A 25577-nucleotide genomic window follows, 5' to 3' on the forward strand; every position below is an offset into this window, starting at 1 on the left:
TGGAGTAAGATGGGAAGAGAGTCRGACACCCTCAAGTCCCTGGTATCAGGTGTTTGAGGAATAACCCCACGTAAGTGAACTCACCGTGGTTTCGGTGCCAACAGGCTGCGCTCGAGGAAGCAGCAGAGCAGCATCTAAGCCATCTGCATTTCTTCTGCAGTCAGAGTCACCCTTCAAAGTCATCTTAAACCTCTCAGGATCTGCTGCCAAGGSCCATCTGTCCTCGTCTCTGCTGCTCTCTCCTAAGTTTGTGCTGCCTCCTCCTCCTGTCTTCATCCACACCCCATTGCCTGGGAAGTATTTACAGTTCTTTCTGTTGGGTTCTTCYGCTGCCACATCCACTGGGAAGGTGAAGGGAAGGTCCGCAGAGGCCAGTTGTCTGYATTACAGCCCACAGGCAGCACAGATAGGGTGGGAGGGGATGAGGAGATAGGGAAAGAAGGAGGTTGCAAATTCCCAAACAACCAATGCAATCCAATTAGTGCATATGAAGCTCTTGCAGGAATTCTATATATTCACTCTCCATACTTCCCTTAGGGAAAGAGAGACAGCTCACCTGAGCTGTGCTGTACTCACATGTGCTGACATATATTTCATTACTTTTAATAAAAATTGCCACCTTCTGGGTTTTTCAAGAATCCTTTGCCTACCGCTTTCCCCAGTAGTGAAAAAAAATGACGCAAAACATACAAAAGTAGCAAACTTTTTTTTTTTTTTTTAAAGGCAGCAACAATTCCCCTATATTTTTGTTACTAAATACAATGTAAAAAGAAGTAACAGATTGCTCCCACACAAAAGCAGGCTAATGCACTTGGCTCACTGTCAGTAGAGCTGATGTGGTAGGTGGAGGAAAAATCTTCAAAAGAACACCTMTAATAACCAATTTAAACTACTGGAATAATTGCTGAGGAGCAAGGCAGCATCACTGGTTTTCCATGGTTAAAGAACTAGACAAGGAGTGAGAAGAGCCAGAATTAAGCTGAAGGGATTTATCCACCACAGATATCTCCATAGCTTTCACTGGCCAGCAGATYGCRTTTGGAAGGAAATTAGATCAACCAGAGCTTACAAAAGTCAGTCTCTTCAGAGGTGAGACATCCCCCTGCCTCGCTCTGCAACATTTTTCTCTTGCTATTAGTGTGGAAACCAAGACAATTCTTCTTTCTGACTCCAGCAAGGACACTTCATCTGCGGTTGCAAAATTCACCTGCTGCCATGGCTACAMTTTCTTGCTATGAAAGGGAGTTCATATTCCTGGTTGCCCTCCCTGCATCTGCCCCAAATGCCAGCCCAGAGCCAGRCCAGTTGGAATTTCTCCCTGTTGAAAATGGACATATACTCTCAGGCTCTGGGGAATGGCACCCATCTCCCAGARCTGGCAAAATCACACAGTGAGGGGCCTCTTTAACTGGTGGCAAAGGGACAAACCCCTGAAAAGTCACCCCAGATCTAACAGATTTTTTTCKTGTTTCTCAAGCACTGGGACAGAGATGGGACTGACAACTGCTTCTCCCCTTCTCTCATCACCTTCATTGGCAGACTTCTCCAGCTGTYAAACCTTTGCAGTGGGTTTATGCCACTAGCAGCTAGAAGGACCTTTGCAAGAAATAACRGGGGAGGAATATGGGAGAACTTGGTTATCTGATTTGATGGATAGGATGTGTGCCAGTCACATCGCCACAAGAGTTCCACCTCAGRCCTTTCCAAGCAACCCCCCACCATGGGTTCAAGAATCAGCCCTGCTCCACAGTCCAAGTGGTTTTCCGTCAGTCCATGAGCCAAGCAGCCTGGAGTTAAATTGTTAAGTGTCACTACCAGAATTGCAAGCATTAAGGGTGAATTGAAACTGGAAGAAACAGAGCTAGATCTATGGCTGACTGGCACCAGGAGAAACTGGGAAGCAATGGAACCTTCTGCAGAGACCTGGTAAGAAACAGGAGAGAGTGCTGCCTTTAAAACTTGTTTGGGGCCAGCAGCTGCAGGTGAGATCCAGCCCTAAGCCAGGTCACTGTATATTCTGCAAGTAGAGTGAGAGGCTGAAGGGAGGGCTGGTGTGCCAGATGAGCAGCTGCAGACATGCAGAGGGAGATGGGCACAAAGAACCCACCTGGAGCCAGGCCCTCCCCTCGGGGCTTTCAGCTGCCAGAAAGAACCCAACCCTTGTGCAACTGCTGCCCTCTCCCCTGCCCCAGGAATACGGGCTCTGGCACGAGGCACCAGTGGACAGGATTTGCGCCTGAGGAGGAACTGGCACACTTGGGAGTTCATCCAGTCATTTCAACAGAGCTGTCTGACTCAGAGAGAGGCAGCCTTTGTGACTCCCACCCCAGGAACAGCCCCAAACCTTCTGGTGATATTTGGATTTGCTGCCCCATTGCTGCAGGAAGAAGCAGCAGCAGGGCCACCTCTCTGTGGAAAATAGTGAACCGTGTCCCCAGCTTCATGCTGAGCCAACACAACCTGATGCCAAGAGACAGCTAGAGCYACAGGAAAGCTGCACCCCACCATGYTCTCAATAGCAGCCAGCACCAGGGTGGGAGAACCACACACGGACACAGCTGGAGTGACAGGGTGCTGCAGYGGGCACAGACTGACACCATGGACAYAACACAGACACCCATCTAACCGTTTGACAGGCTTGTCCTCCAGCAGGCAACTGCCTAGCACTGACCCTTTCTTCAACAGGGGCTTTTTGTTCTGAGGCACCTGGAAGTTGAAAAGAGAAGGAATGAAGAATGTGATTACAGCCCCAGTTCAGCCACTCCCCACCTCTGCAGAGTGCTTCAGGGAGGCAAGGCTGGAGCTCTGGCAGCCCCACACCACGCAGTGGTAGTGCCTCACTGCAAGGCTCAAAGACGTGAGCATAGGGCTTGCTTTTCACAGTTCAGATGATTTAATTCTTACAAGAAGCCATCACTGTTGTTGCTTTCTCCTTCACTTTAAAATCCACCAAAAAGTGGAACTGACCAAACACCTGCAGGCAGCTCTGGACAGGCCTTCCTTCTTACTTTGCACAGCCTGGAGAACTATGAAGGTTATTTCTTCAATAACCCTTATTTGAAAGCTTATTTTAAAAAACAAACAAACAAACAAACAAACAAAAATAAACTGTTCTATTGGTCAGAGCTCCCAGAACACCTTTACTGCTATGCAGTCCAACAAAAGGAGACACTCTGGACTCCACAGGAACTAGGAACTTTGCAGGGAAAGAACAAAACATTTTTTACATATAAAACTACAGTTCARGAGAATCTCCAGCTACAGAAACAATCCAGCACTGAGAGGCTCACAATTATGGAGCACAAATCTTCCAAGGCAAATGATCTGCAAGTGCATAGCAACAGTCCAGTCAACACAGCCAGGCTGTAGTACAGGCAACCRGTAGTTCTCCAGCAGGGACAGAAGAGGAAGTTTCCAGTGTTTGAGCAGGTTCACTCAAGGGCACCATTCAGCCACACAGAAAGAAGCAAATTGTGTTACAGGCCACTGGAGCAACCTTCAAGTMACCCGTGGAGCAGGACTCCCACACAATCTGCTACGGCACCACCTTACCTGGAGAGTGATCAGCCTGTGGAGCACGTACTTGGGTAAGAAAGGAACAGTGGGGCATGTTTTGCCATTGGTTCTGCCATGCTTTATTGGCCTGTCAGGATTGTGTAACATTTGGCTTTTCACCAGGATGATAAAGGGACAGATGCAACATCACAGCTGTGTAACACACAATGACAAGGATTCCACAACAACACATGTACAAGCATTTTGAATGGGAAAGATTCTGGTTTACCAGTGAAATAAAAATACATGTCAAATGTAGTCAAAGTACCAAAACACTCTTCATGATGAGCAGACATKAAATTTGCTCTGTCAACAAAAGCATGCTAGCATAACTTCACAGCCAGATGGGTCATGGGCATGAAATTGAACCTGCAACCCCTGGGTCCTCAAAATACTCATCAGTCATTCGCACATAGGCAGAAATAGCCAAATATCACTATCTGTGACCCAGCCTCTCTTGCCTGGGACAAGAAAGTGCCCACAGTGCGGTGAGGCTGGGSTCTGTCCACCCTGGCAAGGCCAGAAGCTCTTATGAAGAGCAAGGTATTAAGCTGGGAACTGAGAAGAGCAAAGGAGAATGACTCAGCCACATACAGCCCAACTCCTCCTTCCAACCACTTCAAAATCTTTGCTATGAAAGAACCTCTGTTCACCACACCTTCATTCCATGGAAATAACTCTTCTCAGCACTAACAGAGGGCATTAAGGCCTTGGGTTTCTTTTTAGCCTGTAAAAGCACTGATAGTCACTGTAGAGAGTGTGTCACACACTAGGGATCCCCATTAGAAGGCTGGAGTCCCCTTTTTGCTTCTGCAGGAAGTATTGCCATTTTCTCTCCCTTTTCTCTCCCCCTTACTGTGAGACAGGCTGGAGAGCAGATCTTCTGCAGGTATAATGATGATAGCAGCATCTCTGCAAGCCCTTGGAAYCCTGCTTTCCTGCACACTGAATTGAGAGTGGCCAAAAGAAAAAACCTTACTYCAGTACAGACTGCCCAGCATGACACAGGCTCACCAGACGAGCAATGGTGGTAGGAGGAGTTCACCCTGAGCCTCATTCCCCACTGCCAGAACAGGAGAAGGRAGAAAGCAGCTCCTCTGTGCTATGACTCTCTCTGCTAGGGTCTCTCTTGGGTCCACCTGCAGCAGCAGGTCTTGGGGAACAGGGGAAGGGGATAGAGGAGAAGCAGATGAGCTTTGCACACACAGAGGTACATACCTGAGCTGTGGTCTCCACAGGCCACCCGCCCACCCATAGGAGCCCACAAGCTGAAGCAGAACACATGGAAAGAAGAGAAGAAACCATTTTCTTTGCCTGCTCGCACTGGACTCTGCTGCAGAGTGACTGTGTTTATGGCTTTTCCAAGAGGGAGAAAAAAGCTCTGGTGTATATACAAACTTAGCAGCTTTAGAAATTAAGATTGAAGAAAGAAAAATCTTCCAGATTTCAGAAACACATGCACCTCACCTCTATCCAAAATTGTTACTGACATTATTTTATATAGCTCTCCACCTGGAAAACTCCAGCTTCTGGATAGAGCAGGGCATTTCATCTCCTGTGTGGGCACGATCCCCRTGTTTCTTTCCACAGCAGTCAGAAAGGCTCTCGCAGCCTGTCCTCCCTGCAAGTCACCTACTTGCAGATCTTCATGGTGGCAGAGCAGGCAAAGGCATGGTGGCAGGGATGGGTCCAAGAGGACAGAGCAGCCGTGCCAGTGACATTTGGGAACACAAAAACTTCTTAATGAAAAAATAATAAGAATTTAAAATAGACCACATATCTGTGCTTATCTTCTTGGTGACTGAAAAAGGCCAGAGATTGACAGTTCCAGATGACAAAGACCCTGCTTTCTCCTAGTTCTCTGACAGAAAGTTCACTGCTGCACCCAGCAGAGTTCACAGGAATGGGAAGCTGCCCGAGAGGAATATCTGAAAACAACCACTACAAACTCAGAGGTGTCAGAAAAACTCCAAAACCTTCCTGCGCCACTCCGTGCCCAGTCAGTCAGCAGAACATCTGGGAATCCATCTTCTTCCTCACCACCCTGTTCCAGGGATGCATCCAGCTTCTCTCCCCTCCTTGCATGTGCCTGGTGCCTGTCACAAGGCACAGACCCTCTATGTGCAGCAGGCAGCACCCACTGCAGCCCTGCACAGGGCTGTGTGACAGTCCCAGCCAACGTGCCTTGGGTTAAACCCGGGCAGCTGGCAGCAGCAAACAGCAGAGCTTGCCTTCAGCACAGACACAGAGGTGCTGCAAAGTCTGTATAAAGCACAACACCAGGCCCTGTGAACTCTTGTCATTGTCCCCCGTGGAAGTGACAGGCCCCCGAGTGGTGACAGCAACAGCAGCATATGAAAGGAGGGTGGTTGGGAATTAAGGTTTTCTTTCTTAGACTAACCAGCTTCTTGGCTTCAAAAGCATCTCGCTCATCTCGAAGTTTCTTGTTCATTTCTCTGCTCCAAAGGAAGACACAGGAAAGACACAATGAGATGCTTGTCAAAAATGAAGTAAAAACCTACATTTGAAAGTGAGAACAGAAAGATAGCATGGGAACAGAGATAAAGAAGTTTATGGCCAAACATGTTGGGATTTCCATGTATCCCARTTGATGAAATGTGCCCTACAAGATTGCCTTAGCCAGCAGGAAAGACTAAATTCCTCCAGAGGAGGGATTACCTCRTGAAATAACAGAGTCTGTAATGTGCCAGAGCTGGCCAAATCGCACAACTCTGTCTGGACCTAGAAAAACAAGCAGAGTCTAAACACTGCTTGAATACAATCCTGTAGCTTTCCACTGGAGAAATGAGCACAGTGCTAAATCCTCAGCCCCTAACAGGCATAAGAGCTCAGCACTTCCCTCCAGCTTCTACCARTTCTTACCTGAGGAGTTCCAGCTGCCGAAGAAGGCTTTGTTTCTCYTTCTGCATGTTTTTGGAGACTCTAAACACATCCCTGGTCAAAAGGTATTTTAAAAAGGAGAAATAAATTAGTGGGAGAGAAAATGCAGATATCCTTCTCTCACTGGCTCTCATGTATTCTCAAAGATAAGGGCCTGCCCTATGCTAGGAGAATTCAGAGGAAGCAGCACTGCTGTGGGAACTGGGATGGCTGTCCAACATGAGAGCAGGCAACCCATCCTCTCCACTTCCTCACCTGCTAGAGATGGGAGTRATGCTCACTTCCATCTGGATCTAAAACATCCCAGTGTTTTAAATACATATTATTAGATTTAACCCAGAAATGGGAACACAAATGGTTAGAAGAGGATCTTTAAAGAGAGCATTACAGAAGTGATGCTGAGCTGGAAAAYGCATGGAGAAGCCTCCTGTAGGCTGAGGAACATCTGTATTTTTGTACTGATTTTCTAGAACATATTCATTTCCCATAGAAGGYAGGTAAGATGTAGCAGCATCACTCCCTGTTTAGGCCAATAACACCTTTGGGATGTTTCTTCTTTTCCACAAAAAGACACAGGCAATCCTCTACTGAGACCAAGGCTCCTAACTAGGGATACTTATTCTTTAACAACCCRCCCACCTTTCCCTCTCTGTGTCTTTGCCCTAACACAACCTTTCCTGCCCTTTCCCACCTGTCCTTCTGTTCTTGCTCAAGCTGAGCCTCTTTCTGGAGCTTCTGTAGTTGCCCCTTCACTGCTTCYAGCTCCCATTTGCTTTTCTCCAGCTCTTCAAGCAGGTTTTCATTCAGGTKCCGGAGCCTTTCATTCTGCACACGGGTCTCCAGCTGCTCTGAGTTCAGTGACTGTAGCTGGTGTTCCAGCTGCAATGGGAGAGGAGGAGGAGGAGGGGTTAAACACAGAGAGGAAGGTTTTGTGCTACAATCACAATTGAAAAAACAAGCTGAAAAAACAGATGTAAACAGTGATGCAGAACGGGGTAAAGCTTAAMTCTACAGTGCCATCAGTGGCCCTGAGAAGGTGAACTGGAAAAAATTCTCATCATGCCAGCACTGGGGAACCAAGCAATGCAATTAGGCACAGCTGAGGAAATGCTTGAGGCAGTGTGAGGAGCTTGCTGCTGTCAGGCATTGTAGGAATCAGAGTGCAAATGAGGCTCAAAGTAGGACTGGAAAACTTTGGGTGGAAGCAGTGCTGTGTCTGTCAGGATTTATCAAGTGCAGTTGTTGAAATATGTCCTCCAGTTTAGGGGCTTCCTGAGCTCGTGGCAGCTGAAAGGAGGATATATTGCAGTGCTAGGGGTATCTCACACTGCACCTAGAAAGTGAAATGGTTGGGGAGCCTTTACTACTGCTGGAGACAGCACCTTGGGCTAGAAATGTTTAAATGCATTCTAGGCAGCACAAGCCCCCAGCACAACTAACAGGCCTGATTTGGGAAATCCAAGCCTGCTGTCATGTACTCAGCCAGTGACTCAATTCCTTGCCAATGGCTGGCATAGTCTGGGGGAGAGTCACAGGCAGATGCAGCTGCCAAACCCGCCCATCTCCGATGACAAGGAAGGCATTCCAAGAAGGATCACACTGACACTGCGGGATCCAGCCAGCCACACCAGCTAACCAGAACCCTCTGCTGAAGCTGCTGTCACACAAAAACTCTGGTACCCATCTAAGAACTTACAGCCCAAAATAAAAGCATGCATCCACGCTTATAACCAGAGAGAAGCACCAGGAATCAGGTCTGATCAGGGTAGCAGGTGGCAGAGACAGCCTCCACATTGACACCTTCAGCTTGCCTTTGCTCTCAGCCTACTTTCTCCACCTCTCAAAGGAAAAATAAACCAGCACACCATGGCAGAAGATAAAAAGTTTTTTTTTCTCACTGCTGTCTTCTCTGCCAGCAAATGTGTACAACAGTCAGGAGCAGGAATCAAAGGAGCTGACCTTTCCTAGGTTCCTTGAAACACAAGCCCCATCTCTCTCGCTGCTGAGGATATAAGGGCAAGTCACACCCAGCTTTTCCTGTGGACATCGGGGAATATTTCACCAAGACTACATATGCTCAGCAGTGGAGCTGAGACTGAAAACCAGCAACCCCTGCTTACAGCCTTYATATATTTCAATAAGCCAAGGGACAGGTTTTAAATAAAACACACATAACCCTCCCTAAGAAATCTCCATCACGTGTAACTCTCCCGAACCTGTGGTCTGTACTTCAAAGCGATACTGTGGAATAGCAGTGTCACAGTACTGRTCTTAGGCCACAAGGGGGACCCGATTATCCATATAGCTCAGAACAAGCCTCAGCGTTAAAAGCGTCCGTGCATCCCAAGTGCTCTGCCCTGGTCCTCAGCAAGAGGAGATGCTACCTAGGAAAAGCATGCCTGGGCTCCTAACTATGCTCCATTCCTCTCTTATACTCCCAGCATCCACGGTCCCTGGACCAGGGATGTTAGAGGCCAAGTCTCTGACTACTCCTCCTTCTAATGAATATTTCCAAGCCTATTGTCCATTTGTTTGTCCAATTCATTTCTGAACTGTGATATTGCCTGCTTCCTGCGGCCAAAAGTCCAGCACTAATCTCTGTGTAAAGAAGTGTGTTCTTCCAGATCAAATTCATATTGGTCTCACTGAGTGTCCCTCACTTCTGTTGCAGGACTTGGGGAATAATACTTTTGTATGGACCTTATCCATCACTTTCCCAAGTTCATAAAGCTCACTTGTATCTTCCCTCAGATCCCTTGTCTACAAAACCATGTCTAAACTTTCCTGATTTCTCTTCCTAAGGCAAATTTTCCATTTTTTCCAYAATATTAACTCTCTTTACCTTCACACTCAAGAAGGACACAGTACAATTAGAGGAGACCAGACCTGCAGACACTAAATGAGGCACATCAAAGATGTGGGCAGCAGGAAAGAAATATATTCTCTATCTTATTCTCAGTATCCTTCCTGATGGCACCTCAGTTGCGCTGGCTTTTCCAGCTGCTGCACAACGAGCTGGTGATTTCAGAGAAGTGCTGCCTCATCCACATCACAGCTGGGTATCCAACTGGGATAYCCCCTGTCCCCAGCATCTTGCAGGTACCTGCCACAACTTGTTTCTGTGGGGTCACATCACAGTTCTTCAGACACCAAGGAAAAGGACATCCAGAATGGACTATCCCATACAAATGTCCATGTTTGGGATGGCAGGCTGAAGGAAAGGGTGTGCACTGATCTTTTATGCCACTGATTAATGAGTGCATCATCATCAAATACCCAAATGCAAATCTACAATATCTTTCTAAATGTCACAGAACTGCTCACTCTGGGTTATCTTGGAGCAGCAAGAAAACAAAAACTAGAGAAATCTGTCTCTTTCGCGTTCATACACGTCTTCCTTACACACTGCAAAAGGCTCCAAACTCACAACTTTCAAATTTTTACCCCATCTTCCTTGCCGGTATTGTACAACTGATAGGAAGATTGTGCCAAGAGAACACAAAGCAGATAAGAAAATGCATGAACAAAACATTCACAGAAATACAAACCCATTACTKGACAAACCATCTCAACATTAGCTAGAGCCAGTTTATCTAGAACAACACTCAGCAGCTGAGCACCATTTTACATAAGAAACAGCCTTAGCAGAAGGACAGCAGAGGGGAATGTGYTTTGTTAAAGAGGTTTGGATCCTGTTACCTTTTTCTGACAGTAGAGGATTTTCTCCAGCTCCTGCTCTTTGTTGTGCAGCTCCTTCTGGAGCAGGTTACTCCTGTCATGCCTCAGTGCTTCCTGCAGAGGTAAAGATACACAGCTGCACACAACACCCAGCACAGTAAGGGCTGCTCCTTGGCCAGACAAGCCACCACCTCTACTTCAGACCAAAKAAATGTTGCCTTCAAGCCAGAAGAGGGATAGAGAAGGTACCTGGCAGACCAGCCTCTCTCTTTCTGCTTTGATCTGTTGTTCCATTTCTTCATAAAGGCATCTAACTTCTCGATCGTGATCTGACTCCTTCCTACAAAAGACAGGTRCATGCAGGTCAGGAGAGAAAAAGAGAACACAGAAAGGAAAGAGGAGGGTGGAAACAGATTCCTACTAACAGCTGGGTGGCACTGAGTGGGATTTTAACTGCACCAAAAGTTATGCGTGAGCACTGATGCAAAGCAAACCCATGGGGATCAGACCAAGATAGAGTCATTTTACCACAGCAAGTAGTATCTGTGCATCCTGTGACCCAGTCTCTCCTTGAACGTGAGGCAGGATCCAAGCATCAGCTGGCTTCTGGCAGCAGATGGCTATGATGTTCTCCTTACCTCTTCAGTGCTTGTTCCATCGACTCCTTCTCATGATTCACCTCCCTTATGTATGATGAAACACGCAACAGAAACTCTTCAAAATTGGACAAGAGCTCTGGACGCTCCTTTCGTAGGCGAGCCCAGAGCTCCCGAATCTCATGTGGGCTGGAACAAGCATACAAGAGAGAAGGAAAGCAAAAGAGTTACTGTGTCATCTTATGGACTGTTATTCCAACTCCAACATGCACTCAGGAGAAGCTGCCATTCTCCTGTGATCATCTCTGTCACACCATTACCGCAAAGAGGGAAGCTGGACAGTGACAGAGCATGCATGTGGAGTGGGATCTATTGTGAGGTCAAAATAAAGGAAGTCATCTGAAAGAAGAAAAGAAAAATAATCTAGGAAGCAAACATGGAATGATTGTTTTTCCAAGCATTCATCGATAACACAATTGGTGTCTACATGAAGACTTGAAGAAATGAATATTCAGCAAATGTGCTGTGTGTTACAGTCAAACTGTTACARCACAGGGTTTTTAGCACACATCACTTAGGTGTTTTTCTTACACTAGGACTGTACTGGTGGCTGCTACTGTCCTCCTTATTTTTTTACAGATTTGGAAACCAAGGCACAAACAAAGATGCAAGTTTGTTCAAGTGTTGCATCAGGATAACAATGGAGGAAGCCCTGGAAAACCAAAGACGTCTTTTTCTGAACCTGCAATAATGATTACAGTTTTGAGATTTAATTCATTTRCATTCATTTACAAATTTATGCATTCCCAAAGTATCTTATAAGCTGCAGACATCACTTCATGTTGCTTTTCAGGGGAGAGCTTTTTAATTGTTGTTTTTGTTTTTTGGTTTTGTTTTTTTTTTAATTCACAAAACACTTTGGAGAAACTGACTTGAAAGATACGGAATAATTATACCTATAGTCAGTATCCAAATATGTATTATTCTTTGTCTATGTATTCRTCTCTCTTAGTATTCTTTGGGAAAACACAAACAAGACAAACTAAGTAAAAAGCTTTGGATTTCCTCTGCCAGTATTGCATGACAGCCTTCTTTATCTGTCCCAAGATAAAAAATTACAGCACTTCATCAAAACTTCACATTTTAGATAAAAGAACATATTGAGTCCTGTTAGTAAACRAAACCATTTCTTTCCAGAGAAAACAGTAAAAATATTTCAGATKCCTGCTTTCACCCCAACTAGCTTCTGTTTGACAATACTGCTTTACAACAGCTGGTTTGGCACAAAGACATGACATGAAGCTACTGAACTCATTACATAAAACTGCAAGTGGTCAAAATGAAGCACAGCATAATTCCTCTTTAAGAGTTCTACTTCTCAAAGSAGACTTATAAACAGTAGAGACTGTTTTCCCAGAACAGTAATATGGCCCTTCACAGTGTCATCCCTTTGTTTGAAGCAAAACAGCTTTCCAGAACTTTTTCCAGACAGAAGTTGTTTAGCATTAAAAACATGCAGGTGCTTTGCATCACAATGAAATAAGGAAAAAAATCTGTTTCATGACAGATGCAGCTTGGAAAGCAGCAARCTCTGTCACTCTCATCTTCTGTCTCCCCTGTCCATTTCCTTCCCTAACCTGGAGTGCTCCCTGCAAACTGACAACACTGTTGAACTACAATGCCTGAAGGAAAGGACAGCCAGGGATGCAGTAGGGCACCCCAGGTCCTCTAGGTGTGCATCAGTAAGAAACAGTTATGCATAATGCGTCGTGCTGGAAAGCCTAAAAAAAAGGCTGGATGGCACTGGGGCCAGCAGACTCTACTGAGGCTACATGCAAGAGTCTCCACACAGAGTCTTGGAACTGATTGTCTGAAAATGTGTGAACAGTCACACACTGTTTTTGAACAGAGAGCACACTCCTCCTCCTTACCTCGTCTAACCCTCACATGCTYCTTTTCATTTGCTGCCTGTGCTGGACTTGCATGCCACCAGCTGTTCCATTTTACAGCTGTGTTATGAACTCAAATTTGGGAAACTGTGAAAAACACTGAGCTAAAATTAATTGGTAACGGATGAGAAAACTCAGACCGCACTGCATTTGCTATCAAGCATATGAAAACTAAAGGCAGCAGTACAGAAAGCCCAAGAAGTGCTCCAGAGAACAAGCAGCTCGGTTCACCTCTTTGGTCTTTTCTGATACTTTGAAATTTTGGTACTGCAAGATCAAAACAGGGTAGAAGCAATGCCATGCGACTCCTCTACTTACTCTTCAAACAAATGGGCTGCTCCGAGCTGCTCCATCATGGAACAGAATCGTTTCTCTTCATCATCATCTGCTGGGTCCAAGTCATCTGACCAGCCTGACTCAAAGGTCTCCTCATGTCTGGAGTGATCCATTCTCCCAGCCCCTTGACACAATTCAATTCCTATTARCTTTCCTGGTGGAAGTAGAAGAGAAGAAGAATAAAGAAAGTCAAAGTGGATGTCATTTAATGAGCTGCTATCTACATGGCAGCCTGACAGAGCTCCACGAGAASCCTCCTGCATGCTGCTGGTGTAGGATACAGCTCCTGGTCAGTGAAGAGCCTCCGTTCTGACGTCCTGAGTGATGTCAGTGTCCRTTCCACGGTGCTGGGACTGGCTCCCAGCCTAGCAGCAGGCTGCCAGGGCTCTGCTCCCATCTGTGTGCAGACAGCAACCACCCACGGCCTCGGACTCAGGCACGGAAAGCATGTGGCATGAGGTCCCTTCACTCCCACAGAGCGGCGCTGTGGGTTCAGTCGCCAGCGATCCCACAAGCTCTCTCTGGGACTGCGTGCCCAGCCCCGAATAGTACCATGGTGCAGTTCCTCAGCTTAAAAACAGGAGAGGAGGGGCTCATTAGCCCTCCCTCCTCATGTGCTACATCTGTTCTGGTCAAGCGCTACGCAACAAGGACAGCCTCTTGCTAGGACTGTGTAGAACAGAATGAGTGGCCCTCCAAGCACCTCCTCCTGCCCCATCCCACGGACGGATGGCTTCCAGCTCTCTGGATTCCGTTTCATGCTGAGATACTAATGCCACGAGAACCTCCTGCTATGCAAGGCATGTGACAAACACTGGTGCTGGGAACAAATCCTTCTCAAAGAAACAAATCAAGCAATCCTATCCAAAGCACAGGCCCTCATCTGTATACAGAAGTCAGGCCTTCAGCAGCAGATACTCTTCCTTTCCAAAATATATCTGCTTGGTTCCAAAGGCAGAAATGACATCCCAGCTACCAAACGAGGAGTCAAGGTTACATAAGGTTACACAAAGTCTGTGTTCACAGAGCACAGATGAGAACAAGAAGCTACTCTAAGGGGAAAAATATCCACCACTATTATACTTCAAAGGACCCAGCTCTACCTCTTTTTAGCTCCATATATCCAGAATTTAGCTGCTTCTCTCCCACTCTTAAAATGTGCCGTAAAAAAACTTGCAGTGTGGAGATACAGGCCCTACTTAGTTAAAGAGTGATGATCAGACAATTAATTAAGGAGAAGGAGTTAGATTAGGCACTTTTAATGTCTGCTTTTGAGAAAGACTCACTCTGTCTCATTATCTCTCTTTTACAGTTGGGAAAATTGAGGTAGAGAATKATCTGAAGATTGTTTTGACATCCTAGAAGAAGCAAGGAGCCCTCTCAGCCCCTTCAATCAAGAAGCAGACTTGATTGCAGCTTGAACTGCTTCCCTCGATTCACCCCTGTATAAGCCATAAGAAAGACAGCCAGGCCAGACTCTTGAGTTAGGACAAAGTCTGAAAAGGATTTTGATTATACCAGACAAAAAGAATGACCACAAAGAAAAGAAATGAAGAAATTTAATGTTTTGCCTAGACTAGAGCAAGTGCCATGGAACCAGGCTGCTAACACAGGGTGGTACCTGACACAAAGAGTAAGCTTGTCTACCTCTTCCAGCAATGGCACTGAGGCAGATGCCCTCATGATGTCCATCTGAGACTGTGGCTCTGGGACAAATGCATCATACAACAAGATTTGGGAATAACCAAGTCATAACACACAGGGCATTGTGGATGCCAAGGTGCCCAAATGGTGCCCATTCACCTGCTACACAGTGCTGGACTGGAAAGTCTACATTCCTGAGAGGACTCTTGTTTCTGSCAAAAGCAGTGGAACTCCCAACAAGGACAGAGGCACAGGGCAGGGACAGGAGCAGACACTCAGTGGGTTAAAACAGTCCCTGAATAGGCTRGCCTAAAACACAGCTTTCAGGGTTTATTCAGAGGAAATCTCTGCAAMTTCTCCTCTCACCATGTTCTCACAGATCATCCAAACTGCAGCATTAAAAGCTCTCCCTCCTAAGTTGTGAAAAAGACAGGAGCAAACAGTCTGAGCAATCAGGACAGCAAAATTCAGGAGGCTCTTCCATCACTTCTGAAAGCCCTGCACCACCTGTGTTCACTTGCTTTGACCTGACCCTCTGAACAGCTGTGCATGTCCAAGGAAGGTGCTGACAGGTACAGAATTTCTGAAAGCATACAACCAGCTAAGGCAGCTGAGAACCTGTGCTGCTGAGTGAGGACTCTGGGCAAGGATTAGCATTTTCCTAGTGTTTGGAAAAGACAGCAGAAAGAAGGCAAAGGCTCATTTGCCAGTGTTCTAGCCTACTAGCAGGACTCCTACTAAAGCCCTTGAGCTGCAGTGGTACCAGCTGKAGACAGCTGCCCAAAGGCACATTTTCATGCAGACAAACAACTGCACATCAGATAGCCAGACACAGTTTGCAGATTGTACCTTCTCCGGCAGCAGATGTTCTGTGGCTGGCTCCTCCAGGTAGGCAGGAAACAGTTGTGGAAGAAGGCAGCACAAAGCCTCGAGGACWGGGATACACACCCACCTTCTCCAGTGACGCTCACATGAGCCTGGGGCATTGTCCTGCATAGCTGGAGCAGCTTCAGCTGAACCACTGTACTTTCTCTATTACCAACAAAAGCTATCCTGTCATGGGTGGGCTTTTTCCTTCCTCTGCCTCGGTTCAGCCCTTACCTAGACCCATGCTGAACTCCACAGGTGTCAGGTATCCTTTATTATTCTGCTCCAAGCTGTCAAAAACAGTCTCCAGCTGCTCAGGGGTTAGGGGGAGTTCACTCTGGAGCCGCTGCAAAGACAAAAGAACAAACAAACTTGAGGCATGACTCAAGTCTTCCTTGTGACTGTCCCTGCCATCCTCAGCTCCGGCTCACAGCAATGTGCCCTTTCAGCACTGCATCYTGCCCACAATCTGACAGTCTGCCAGTACAGCTGAGTGATGACACGATCACCTGTCTGGAGCCATTGATATGGTGACTCTTTCCATTATTGGATGATTCAACCAGGATGCAGAGAGGGAATTTCAGGTTATTTTGTTTGGAGAAAGCTCAACCTGCACTACAGAGTGCTCCTGCACTACAGAACCACTGTCTCTAGTTGACTGCCTGCCTCCCTCCACTTCTACTCAAAGGTGGCATTGGCAGCTTCCTGTGACCACTGCTGCTCCCAAGAGAGCTCTCTCTGGGCACGTCAGGTACCAGCTGCACCTCTTTGATCAGGGAGGGAGGTCAGGYTTATGGGTATCTGGATTCAGTTCCAAGCTTTTACAGGAAGTCTTGCAGATCCTAAAGGAAATGTTCAGTCCATAACAGCGAGGTAGCTTTCCTCTGTCACCTTCTGCCTGCTGGGACTGTATCACTATTCCCACAGCATGGACAAGGAGCAGAGCAACTCCCCTTCATAATACCTGCGCAGAGCACCTAGAGTARAGGGACACCCCAAGAAACAAATTTTGAAGAGGTGTAGGCTAAAACCTCATAACTTCTGTTAAATGTGCAGCTTTACATAAAAGCTTAACAAAAATTTATATAAATAACTATAAAAATTAGGCATCACACAACCCAAAGCAAAGTGAGTCAATATTTAAATCAGTATGAACCTGACAAATGTTATTTACAGACATAGGGAGAGATAGGGCAGAAGGAAAATAATCCACATGTAAYGTTCCTGATAAACCTTTAAAACAAAACTCACTAAGAACTACAGGTATTTCGTTAACAAATACTTTTTTTAACAGAAATCAACACATTATAGAGCAAAGTTATAGTTCAGGTCTACTTTAGCTATGACCTGTATAATTTTTTGTCTCAACTTTTTTTTGTTGAGAGGTTGATAGACTGTTCATTGTGTGGGGTTTTTGGAGGGCTGTGTTTTTTTGGTTTTTTTTTTTTTAATTAAACCAAAGAACTTTTTCCTTCCATATTTCCCATCCATTGCATGCTTGATGTTTGTAAGAACTGTCAATTACTTTTTTTTTTTTAATGCATTCCTTAAAAACTTGGAATTGCAGTCCCACTTGTCTCAGGAATTCCCTGGAGGTACAAGATCCTCCTGGGAGTTTTAGTTCCTATGAGTTGGCTGTGCCAGAGTTTGGTTCCCAGAAATCTGAATGAGACAGAGGCCACATGCAGACCTCATCATCAAGTGTGAAGACATGCCATTTTGTCTCCCTGTTGACCAATGACTTTACAGATCCTCCCAGGATGGAGGAAGATTTTTTTTCCCTCACCTGCATGTCCACCTTGGTAATAAAACCCTTCTCATCCTTGTCACACAGCTGGAAGAGCTCCCTTGCCTTCTCAAGCATCTCCACCTGCACATCTTCCAGTCTGCTCATTTGGCTGGGAGGAGAAACACGAGGAGTCACTCCATCCTCCTCACCCCCTTCCTCTTTTCCTTCCCAGTGGACATATCCCAAGAGCACTCCACTCTGGTTCTCCATCTTCTCCAAGTCTTTTCCCTCAGGGCAGGGCCAAGCAGAAGAACTGTGGGGCAGGAAACACAGAAAACACTGTCAAACATGACCCTCCCTTTCCAACCCATACACAATATAGTTAAATGCCTTGATGTTYGAAAGAACAACACTCAGCATCCATATCTGGACTAGACAACCTCTAAAAGTCCCTTCCAACCCAAAATATTCCATGAAGAGAGCAGAGGGGGAAAGGGAGTTTGCCACCCCCATTGAGGTACACCCTGTACACAACACGGGTGGAACTGAGCCTTTCACACAGCCATGAACCCTCCACCCTCTGACGGCCCCAGACCCCGCACCCAGCAGGGAGGCTCTGTTGCCACCTCTCCTCCTCCTCTGCCTCAGACCTTCAGTGCGGCCCGAGTTCTTTGTAGGGAAAGCCAGGGGCCAAGGGAGGGTTTCAGCAGAGACAAGAGGGTGAGGATACTAAAGCACATAGGTAAATGTGCGTGGGAGCACAGTGATGCYCCACATCAGCTGAAACTGGGCTCAAACACTGTGAGCTGCTTCTCGCTGGTCTTGGTTCCTCTGGCAATAACATGTACTTTTCCTCCTTTTGTTTCTTTTTGGCTCCACCTTTGGACACCAAACCTGCATTAAAACTGCAAGAACCCAGAGCAGGACAAGAGCAGACAAGAGGAAGATCTGTGCAAGCAACAGAAGAAAGAGAAGAAATGTCTCTCCCAGTCCTCTCCCAGGCAGGTCCTCTCTCTGGCCATCCACCTCTGACATTYTCTTGTTAACGCTTTCCAAATAGTAGTTCCATCTTTTTTTTCTATGTTGCTACAGTACAGGGAAAGGTCAGACAATTCCTGTACTGGGAAAAATTTAATAAGCCGGGCACTCCTGACCCCTTGCCTTCAAGCCTCTGTTTTGAGAACTCTTGAGCTGCCAAACAGAATTTTAATCWGCAATATTCACATTTATAGGAAGGAAACCACAAAACTATGGAGACATTTCAGCGGCCAAAACAAATATTTCCCATCAGTTTCAAGTACCTAAAAGCAAAAAGGAATGGGAGCACCCATTTAATCTGAACACTGTGACTGTACAAATGCCTGCAATGCATCCCTACACCAAGCCACCTTCCAACTTACCAGTCTCATGGAATCAGACTGCTTGTCCAGACAGCTTCTCTTCAGCAACAACACCACCACATTTTTGAAGCCWTGTTGCACTGATTGCTTTAGATTTCTCCTTCTACAGACCTGTTTTCTGCATTGCAGGGCAGAAGTGAGCTGTGCAAGCAGGCTGAGAGCAGATTTAAACAGTGCTGGACAAAGAGGGCTTGAGGGTTGGGTTGGTTGGGTTTTTTTAACCTACAAGAAATTAAAAGCCAGGTATAGATGCCACGATAACAAACAAACTAATTCTGTTTGCACTCTTGGTACAATGGGAGGATAAAGACCATGATGGCCAGCAAGAATGTCACATGTGAGAATGATATGAAGCTGACACAAAAGGAGAAGGCAATTATGCCCCACGCTATTTGACTCTGTTTATTACTGCTGGTTTGCGAGCCAGAGGGTGGTTCTGCTTCACAGAACAAGCTGAACGCTTCATTCCCCCTTTCAAATCAGTGTTTTTCCAGGGCACCTCTGTTTCAAATAAATACCTGCTCAAGTGACACTAAATTCTCCAGAAGACTACCTATAAATGGGTACTATTATTACATTTTGAGTCAAGTAAACATCCCTGGCAAGCAATAGACAGAGTTGGACCCAAGCTTTGGGAAACATAGGAGAAGAAAGAAAGAAAGAAAGCATAAAAAATAAGAAGGCAGACCATGATTTTCTCAAACAAACCCTCCTACCAAGCATTTTTTTTGTGTTACAGAGCCAACACGACGAGATTTAGAGACTAAAGTTAGATTCTGTGCATTAGCTGGACAGTTAGCTTGCTTCTGATGGCAAGTCTGTATGTGTAAGTGGAAAAGAAGTCAGAAAGAAGACCAGCTTACTTTACATATTTAAGTAAAAATTGCAAAGCTCACCTTGAAGAAAAGCAAAAAAAGACCCAAATATCTTATACTGCCTAGATTTTACAGGTGATTATGGTGAGGAATAACAACCACACTGATGAATGATAATTTTTGGCTTCTACAGGCCACCTTCCTGGAGGTTTTTTCTAGAAGAAGAAAGCAAAAGGGATTTCAAAGTGAGAGCCATGCAGAAAACAGCCAGAATAAAAAAAGGCACAAGGAAGAATARGTTTTCTAAAACATCCCTCTAGCTGCCTAAGAGACACCAAGGTCCGCAGAAGTAAAGATGATCTTACTTTCCTAGAGTTTCATCAGTTCTACAGCAGCCCACGCAGTTAACGTCTCCCCAGCTTTGCTGCAGCAAACAAACAGTGGTGTAAGGAGGATGTTCTGTTCTCTCTCAGAGACATTTTTTTGAAGATGCAATCCAACCCATTACATCCYTACCTCTAGCATTTCCTCATTTTATCAAAAGCCCAGCTGCACTGTGGCTCCCAAACAYTGGCTGAGCTAAAAGCCTCTTAATTAGAAGAGCAGGGAGCCTGACATGAACAAAAATCTGAAAGGATTTCACTCATGTAAAGACCAAGCCCATTAATTCAATGTTCAGAGCAGGAAGTCTCTTGTCCAAGCTGTTTCAAGTGGCTTCAAGCCAGAAGTGTTTTTTTCAATGGTGAGACTAGACTTGTAGAGGAACAAAGCAGTAAATAAGAGAGAGCCCTAGGATCTGGGCTGTTCCAGCATCTGGAGAACCTGACACAGAGCTATGGATTACACCAGGTAGCTCCTGCCATGGTATGTGCTGGGGCTTAGCAAGCAAAAATTCACCTGCTCCTGCAAGACAACTTTCCCAGAGCCTGGAAAGCAAACCGTCTCCTCAGACACAGCACAGGAAATTGCCTGCCATAAAGTCAGCTAGCACCAGCTCTTGTGTTTCTGCACTGAGGAAACTCAGACCAGTCTTACATAACTATTTGAACTACCTGARGATAAACTGAAGCTTGTCCTGTGCAAAGCTCTGGCAGAAAGTCAGCTGGATCCCATGGACTTCGCATTCTTTGGGGAAATCATAAGACTTGAATTTTAGTCCTGACTCAGTTGGCCATACAGCCCTGGGTAAGTCACGTCTCCTGCCTATGCCTACAGGCTCTCAGCTCCTCTGGTTTGGTTCCTCATGCTTGTCACAGCTGGCACTTAAAGACTCAGTGTCTGGAGATTGATAATTACATATGAAACTCAACCATCAAAATAGTTCCAAAGCCTCAAAGCTGAAGAATGTAAAACCTGAACACAGAAACTGCAAATTTCAACAAACACAAGAACAAACCCAAGTTGCTTTTCCAGGAAAAGGGAGTTACTGCTTTCAAGGCAGCACCACAGGGTCATTATTTCCAATTTATTGTCTCAAAAACCTTCTTCTTGTAGCTGTAAGCGGTGTTAAAGAGGCACAGGAAAGTCAAAGACAAAATGCTATCAACAGCCAAGCCCATATCTAGGTGACCCTGACCACCATGYGCACATGACGACTTTGGAGTGTTATTTTTTTTTTCTTTTTTTCCACAGCCCAATGACAAGGGGGAAAGGAAAGTGAGGAGTGCAGCCAAATTTCCACAGCTGGTCCTTAGATGACCCTGGTCGCTGCAGGGCATTGTGCACACACTGAATATGCTGCATTCCTAGCAGTCCTCCCACTGCAAGACAATGCATCAACAGTTAACAAAGGAGGAAAAAACTGAGCACAACTGGATAAGTGGCTTACCCAGGATTACAGAACAAGGCCAGTGTTTGGGTCCTGTAGAGAGAACCTATCAGGGAAAGCAGGTTTTTGCTTTCACTGAATATTTGGTGACAGAGTGGCAGAAGGGAGTGTTAAAGAAGAATCATTATAGGTACCGAGTAGGTGTCCAAGGTATAGCACAAACTAAAGTGCTCAGATACTTGCTGGGAGGTTTCCCAAAAGACATCTTTCTGTATCTCCACCTAAGACAATATTATTAGAAACAACAAAACCACCCCCATACTAAAGCTAAATATTTAAGCCATTTATTTAAACAAATCAGAAGAACACACACACCCTTTCCTTTCTACTCCCGATGCAGAAAAATAAGTCTTGCAACTTCAAAGGAAGAAATTCACCAGGTGTTTAGGTGCACATCGATCACACTCCTGGTGCACACACTGGATGAKACAGGTTTGACCCTATATGTGATAATATATTACACAAAGAGGAGATGAAGGACTGGGTAAAGGGTCACTGCAGCAGAAGGCTGTTGCTTTAGCAAATTACAAACACACAATAAAAGCAGGCCAAGATGCAGGAGGTACAAAGYATTTGTTGCCTGGTCATGGAATGAAAGCACTCAGGAGCAGGTGAGCAACAGGTAAGTTTTAGAAGAAAAGGGCAAYAAAAACTTCACAGGTCCTTACACCATTTTATATGAAGCTTATGTCACTTGCTCTGTTTGTTCTACCTTCCTTTTGCTCCCAACATTTTGAAAGCTAACAGTTGCTATAAWAAGTGCTTGTTGTAGGTCACAGTCACATCTACACATCCCAGATTTTATAGTACTGTGAGATTCGGTGATCAAATATAGSTATTTACATTTATTATCCCAATCGCAGGCCAAAAGCACATATGCATTGACAAAAACCACAGCCATACAAAACTGACCAGGTGAAGGCAGAGCAGATGTCTTGCCAGGGAAAGACACTGATCCTTGTGGCAAACTGATTTCCACAGATACTGAATTACCAAAAGCTGCTCAAAGGAACTGGGTACCCACGCAATAAAAATTGTTTTAAAAGGCTCTGCCAAGGCTCAGCCTGGAGAGGCTGGGAGAAGGGCAAAAAGAAAGTAGTTATTTCTCTAGCATACTTTGTTCAAAATTAATTTTGCTCTTTCCCTTCTCTAGGAAATTTGTTTCCATTGTTTGGAATTTGTTTAGGTGGTTGTTGGGTTCTCCCTTCCCAAAGGGAAAGGCAGGAAAATAAATACACTGAAAAATGAGAAAAACATCAATTGTTTTGTGAAAGTTTTTTCTTTAAAAAAAAAAAAACTAAGAAACCCATACACACCCTGGGCAGAAAGCCTGAAATCAGGTGTTCATATCTAGAGCTATGCTTTACTCTCTCTCTTTTAATTGCCTGCACTTGACTGTATCACTTTAAGGAAACAGGAACAAATCCAGGAACTTTTGTGTTGTTTATTCAGCAGGGGATTAGCCCAGCCCGATAGCCCTGAGCTAACGTGTAGCTGTGTCTTAGATGACTTCATCATGGGATATGCCAGTAGGATACTGAGGTATATCCCAGAAACACTGACAGGTTCAAGGGCCTTCATCACTCTGAAAAGCAACTTAAAAGAGAGCCTCTGCTGCAATTCACCGTTTCCCTCACCAAAGCTCATCAAAGAGGAATTTACCATTGTCAGCTTCTTGATCTTTGCTAAATAAACCTGCCATGGGGAAAGTTGCTTGATGCAGACTCTGCTCGAATAACTAAGCAACCTGAGAGTGGTAACAATTCTTTTTCCATTTCAAGAGGTGAACAAATAAACTTCTTAATTCTGCACTCACTCATGCTTCCTGATTCAACAGCACAACAGAAACCACTGACTGTGCCAAAAACTATCAGCCTAAGAACTCTGCAACACAGATAGGCATCTGCAACATCCCAGAACAACATCCTTCACCCCAGAAATTGCCACAAATCCTCCATCACAGCCTCGTGCTGCTCCCCAGCTTTGGCATCTAAAGGCAGTGGCACTTTGCCGCTCTCTCACACTGGTACAGCATTCAGCATTGGCACTGCAAACACTGAGGGAGAGTGTTTGCACTGGAACCTCTCCTGCTAATTGGGATTTTGGCTTTGTTGGGTTGTTTTGCTTTGAGAATGGAGAGAGAAGGCGTCATTTTTTCCTCTAATAATATTTGGGCCAAGAGTTAATTCTCAGCAATTAAAAACAAAATTCAAACCACATTTTTTCCACAAACAGCTAATTGTCTTGGATCTGTCAGTGTAACTAGCACACAGCTGATTTTTCAGAAAATAAAGAACATGCCTGCAGTAAGARATGACAAATAGCAACAACTAGTTTAAAACCAAGTAATTTTCATTAATTCCTTTTCTTCATAAAAGCTTAGAGGTTTCCTGAAACTTTTCTTTAAAGAAACAGAACAGAACATTATAGCACATAAGGATTCATCTTATACATTGTAGCAGCAGAGTAAGGGAAATATTTTACCCTTCGGCTTCAAGAAGAACTCAGTGTATTTTCATAGGCTGGAGATCATGCTGCACATCCTCAAATGACACAGCCAGCAGGAAGCAAACATCTTTCACTGAGTCAAGTAAAGAAGGCTGTGAGCAGTATCATTTCCCACTGATGCCACCACTGTTAATGTTTTACTACAAATGTGTAGTTGCTAGAGGACAGGGACAATCAGCTCGAGAACATGATGGAGAAAGGATATTTTAGCAATGAAAGAATAATATATCCTTTATTCACGTTAGCTGAACACCACTAACAGTGCTGTGAAGCTGAAGGTAGAAGCTGCTTTGAGCTCAGCAATCAGAAATTAGATTATACCTAACACCAAGTATGTTGACCACAGAATAGGTGATACCTACAGACCAGGCAGGAGGTGAAGAAACTTTATTTGCCAGCCTAGATGTGGGAAAAAAGGGACAGAGGACAGAGGACTTGGCATTTGACATCAAATACACTGGATCATTTTTGATTCAAAGTAAAAACTGAGCACTAGGAGCCCAGGCTAAGGAGATCCCTACTCTGTTCTACTCCTCTTTTCCAGGGGATGGTGAGGCAGGTAGGAATGCCCCATAAGGAACACAAGATCCAAACCTAAGCTGGCATTTAAAGCTCTTCAGTAAATAACATAAACCCAGGGCAAATCCTCAACTTGTTTAATGGAACATGAGTGGCAACTTCCTCCTGCCTTACCTGCCCCTTACCTGCATGCAGAGCAGGTTGTACCAGAGACAGCAACCAGAAGGCAGCACCCTTCTGCTGAGCTCATGCACAAGTTACTGAGCAGCTGAGRTGCCACCAAGGAAAACAGGACATGGACTGCTGCAGCTCAGCAGGGACACGTCAGGAGAAACACTGCTGAGGAAACTCCATTCAGCCTGCAAGCAGCAGAGGCACCAGGTACAYGAGGCTCTTCCCCAGCTCTCAGGAATGCAACCACACTTGGTGCCCTTTAGACAAAGATTCAGGCTCAAAGGAGGCACACCCCACTGCTGTGCTGGTGGAGGGACTGATACACTTCATCAGTGTCCTTGAAGTACTTCAAAGGCAAAATTATGCAGAAACACTGCTTTGTTGAGGTAATTCTCAATCTTGTTTTGCCACTTCTTTGGTAAATTTTCCAACAGTCACCCACTGCCTTGAGCTCAAGCCTCTCCTGGCCAGCTGCAAATTTTCCTCAGCCACTTCAGTGCCCTCTTTGTGCAAAGGCTAAAAATCCTGTGACAATGTTTCACCTGGACTACCACAAGTGTAAGCTCAGAGAAGTGCGCAAGAGCCTCACCTTTGTTGATCAAGATCCTTTGTCTTGAAAGCAGCCTCACACAAAAATTCATAGCCTTATATTGTCCTCAGATTGTTCCCCCAGTACAAACAAGTACAGATAAAGTATCAAACCAAAAYATCAGATTGCCCAATCCTTTTTTTTCTCTCCCCTTTCAAAGGAGAAACTTCTTTTTGGCAAAACACTCACTTCAGGTGTTTATTGAACACATGTGGTAAACTGTGATTTCTTCTCCAGCTGAGCCAGCAAGTTCTCTAGAGCACTTGAAACCTCCTTAACCAAAAGGCTGGGTACATGCTGGRGGCATGCAAGAAGTTAAAGCATATTTTCCTCATCCCAGAAAGTCCCCTTCCAATATTTTGAGAACTGGATACCACTATCTCATCCCCATAATGTTTTCTAGGCTGCATGTTAGCAACGGGATCAACGGGAAAAGCTTTACCTCACTATTCTGAACTGCAAGATGCACTTAAAAAACAAAAAAAAAAA

At 45.2% G+C, this 25577-nt stretch overlaps 2 protein-coding genes across 2 annotated transcripts in view; both read right to left on the minus strand.

Annotated features, from left to right (window-relative positions):
* The window catches only part of RPLP2 (ribosomal protein lateral stalk subunit P2), a 118004-nt gene that overhangs the window by 43396 nt on the left and 49031 nt on the right, over nt 1-25577 (minus strand). The window lies entirely within an intron of this gene.
* The window catches only part of CRACR2B (calcium release activated channel regulator 2B), a 38661-nt gene that overhangs the window by 8340 nt on the left and 4744 nt on the right, over nt 1-25577 (minus strand). The window contains exons 2-12 of the mRNA XM_057371442.1: nt 17313-17568; nt 15761-15872; nt 12998-13169; nt 10773-10919; nt 10384-10474; nt 10156-10248; nt 7148-7335; nt 6439-6510; nt 5957-6011; nt 2627-2706; nt 85-379 (exon numbers count right to left, since the gene is read on the minus strand). Of these exons, the coding sequence (XP_057227425.1) occupies nt 85-379; nt 2627-2706; nt 5957-6011; nt 6439-6510; nt 7148-7335; nt 10156-10248; nt 10384-10474; nt 10773-10919; nt 12998-13169; nt 15761-15872; nt 17313-17568 (1561 nt within the window). The remainder of the gene's footprint in view (nt 1-84; nt 380-2626; nt 2707-5956; nt 6012-6438; nt 6511-7147; nt 7336-10155; nt 10249-10383; nt 10475-10772; nt 10920-12997; nt 13170-15760; nt 15873-17312; nt 17569-25577) is intronic.

Source organism: Malurus melanocephalus, unplaced genomic scaffold (genome assembly GCF_030028575.1).
Source record: "Malurus melanocephalus ecotype Western Australia unplaced genomic scaffold, MMel_1.1 scaffold_147, whole genome shotgun sequence".
NCBI classification, from domain to species: Eukaryota; Metazoa; Chordata; class Aves; order Passeriformes; family Maluridae; genus Malurus; species Malurus melanocephalus.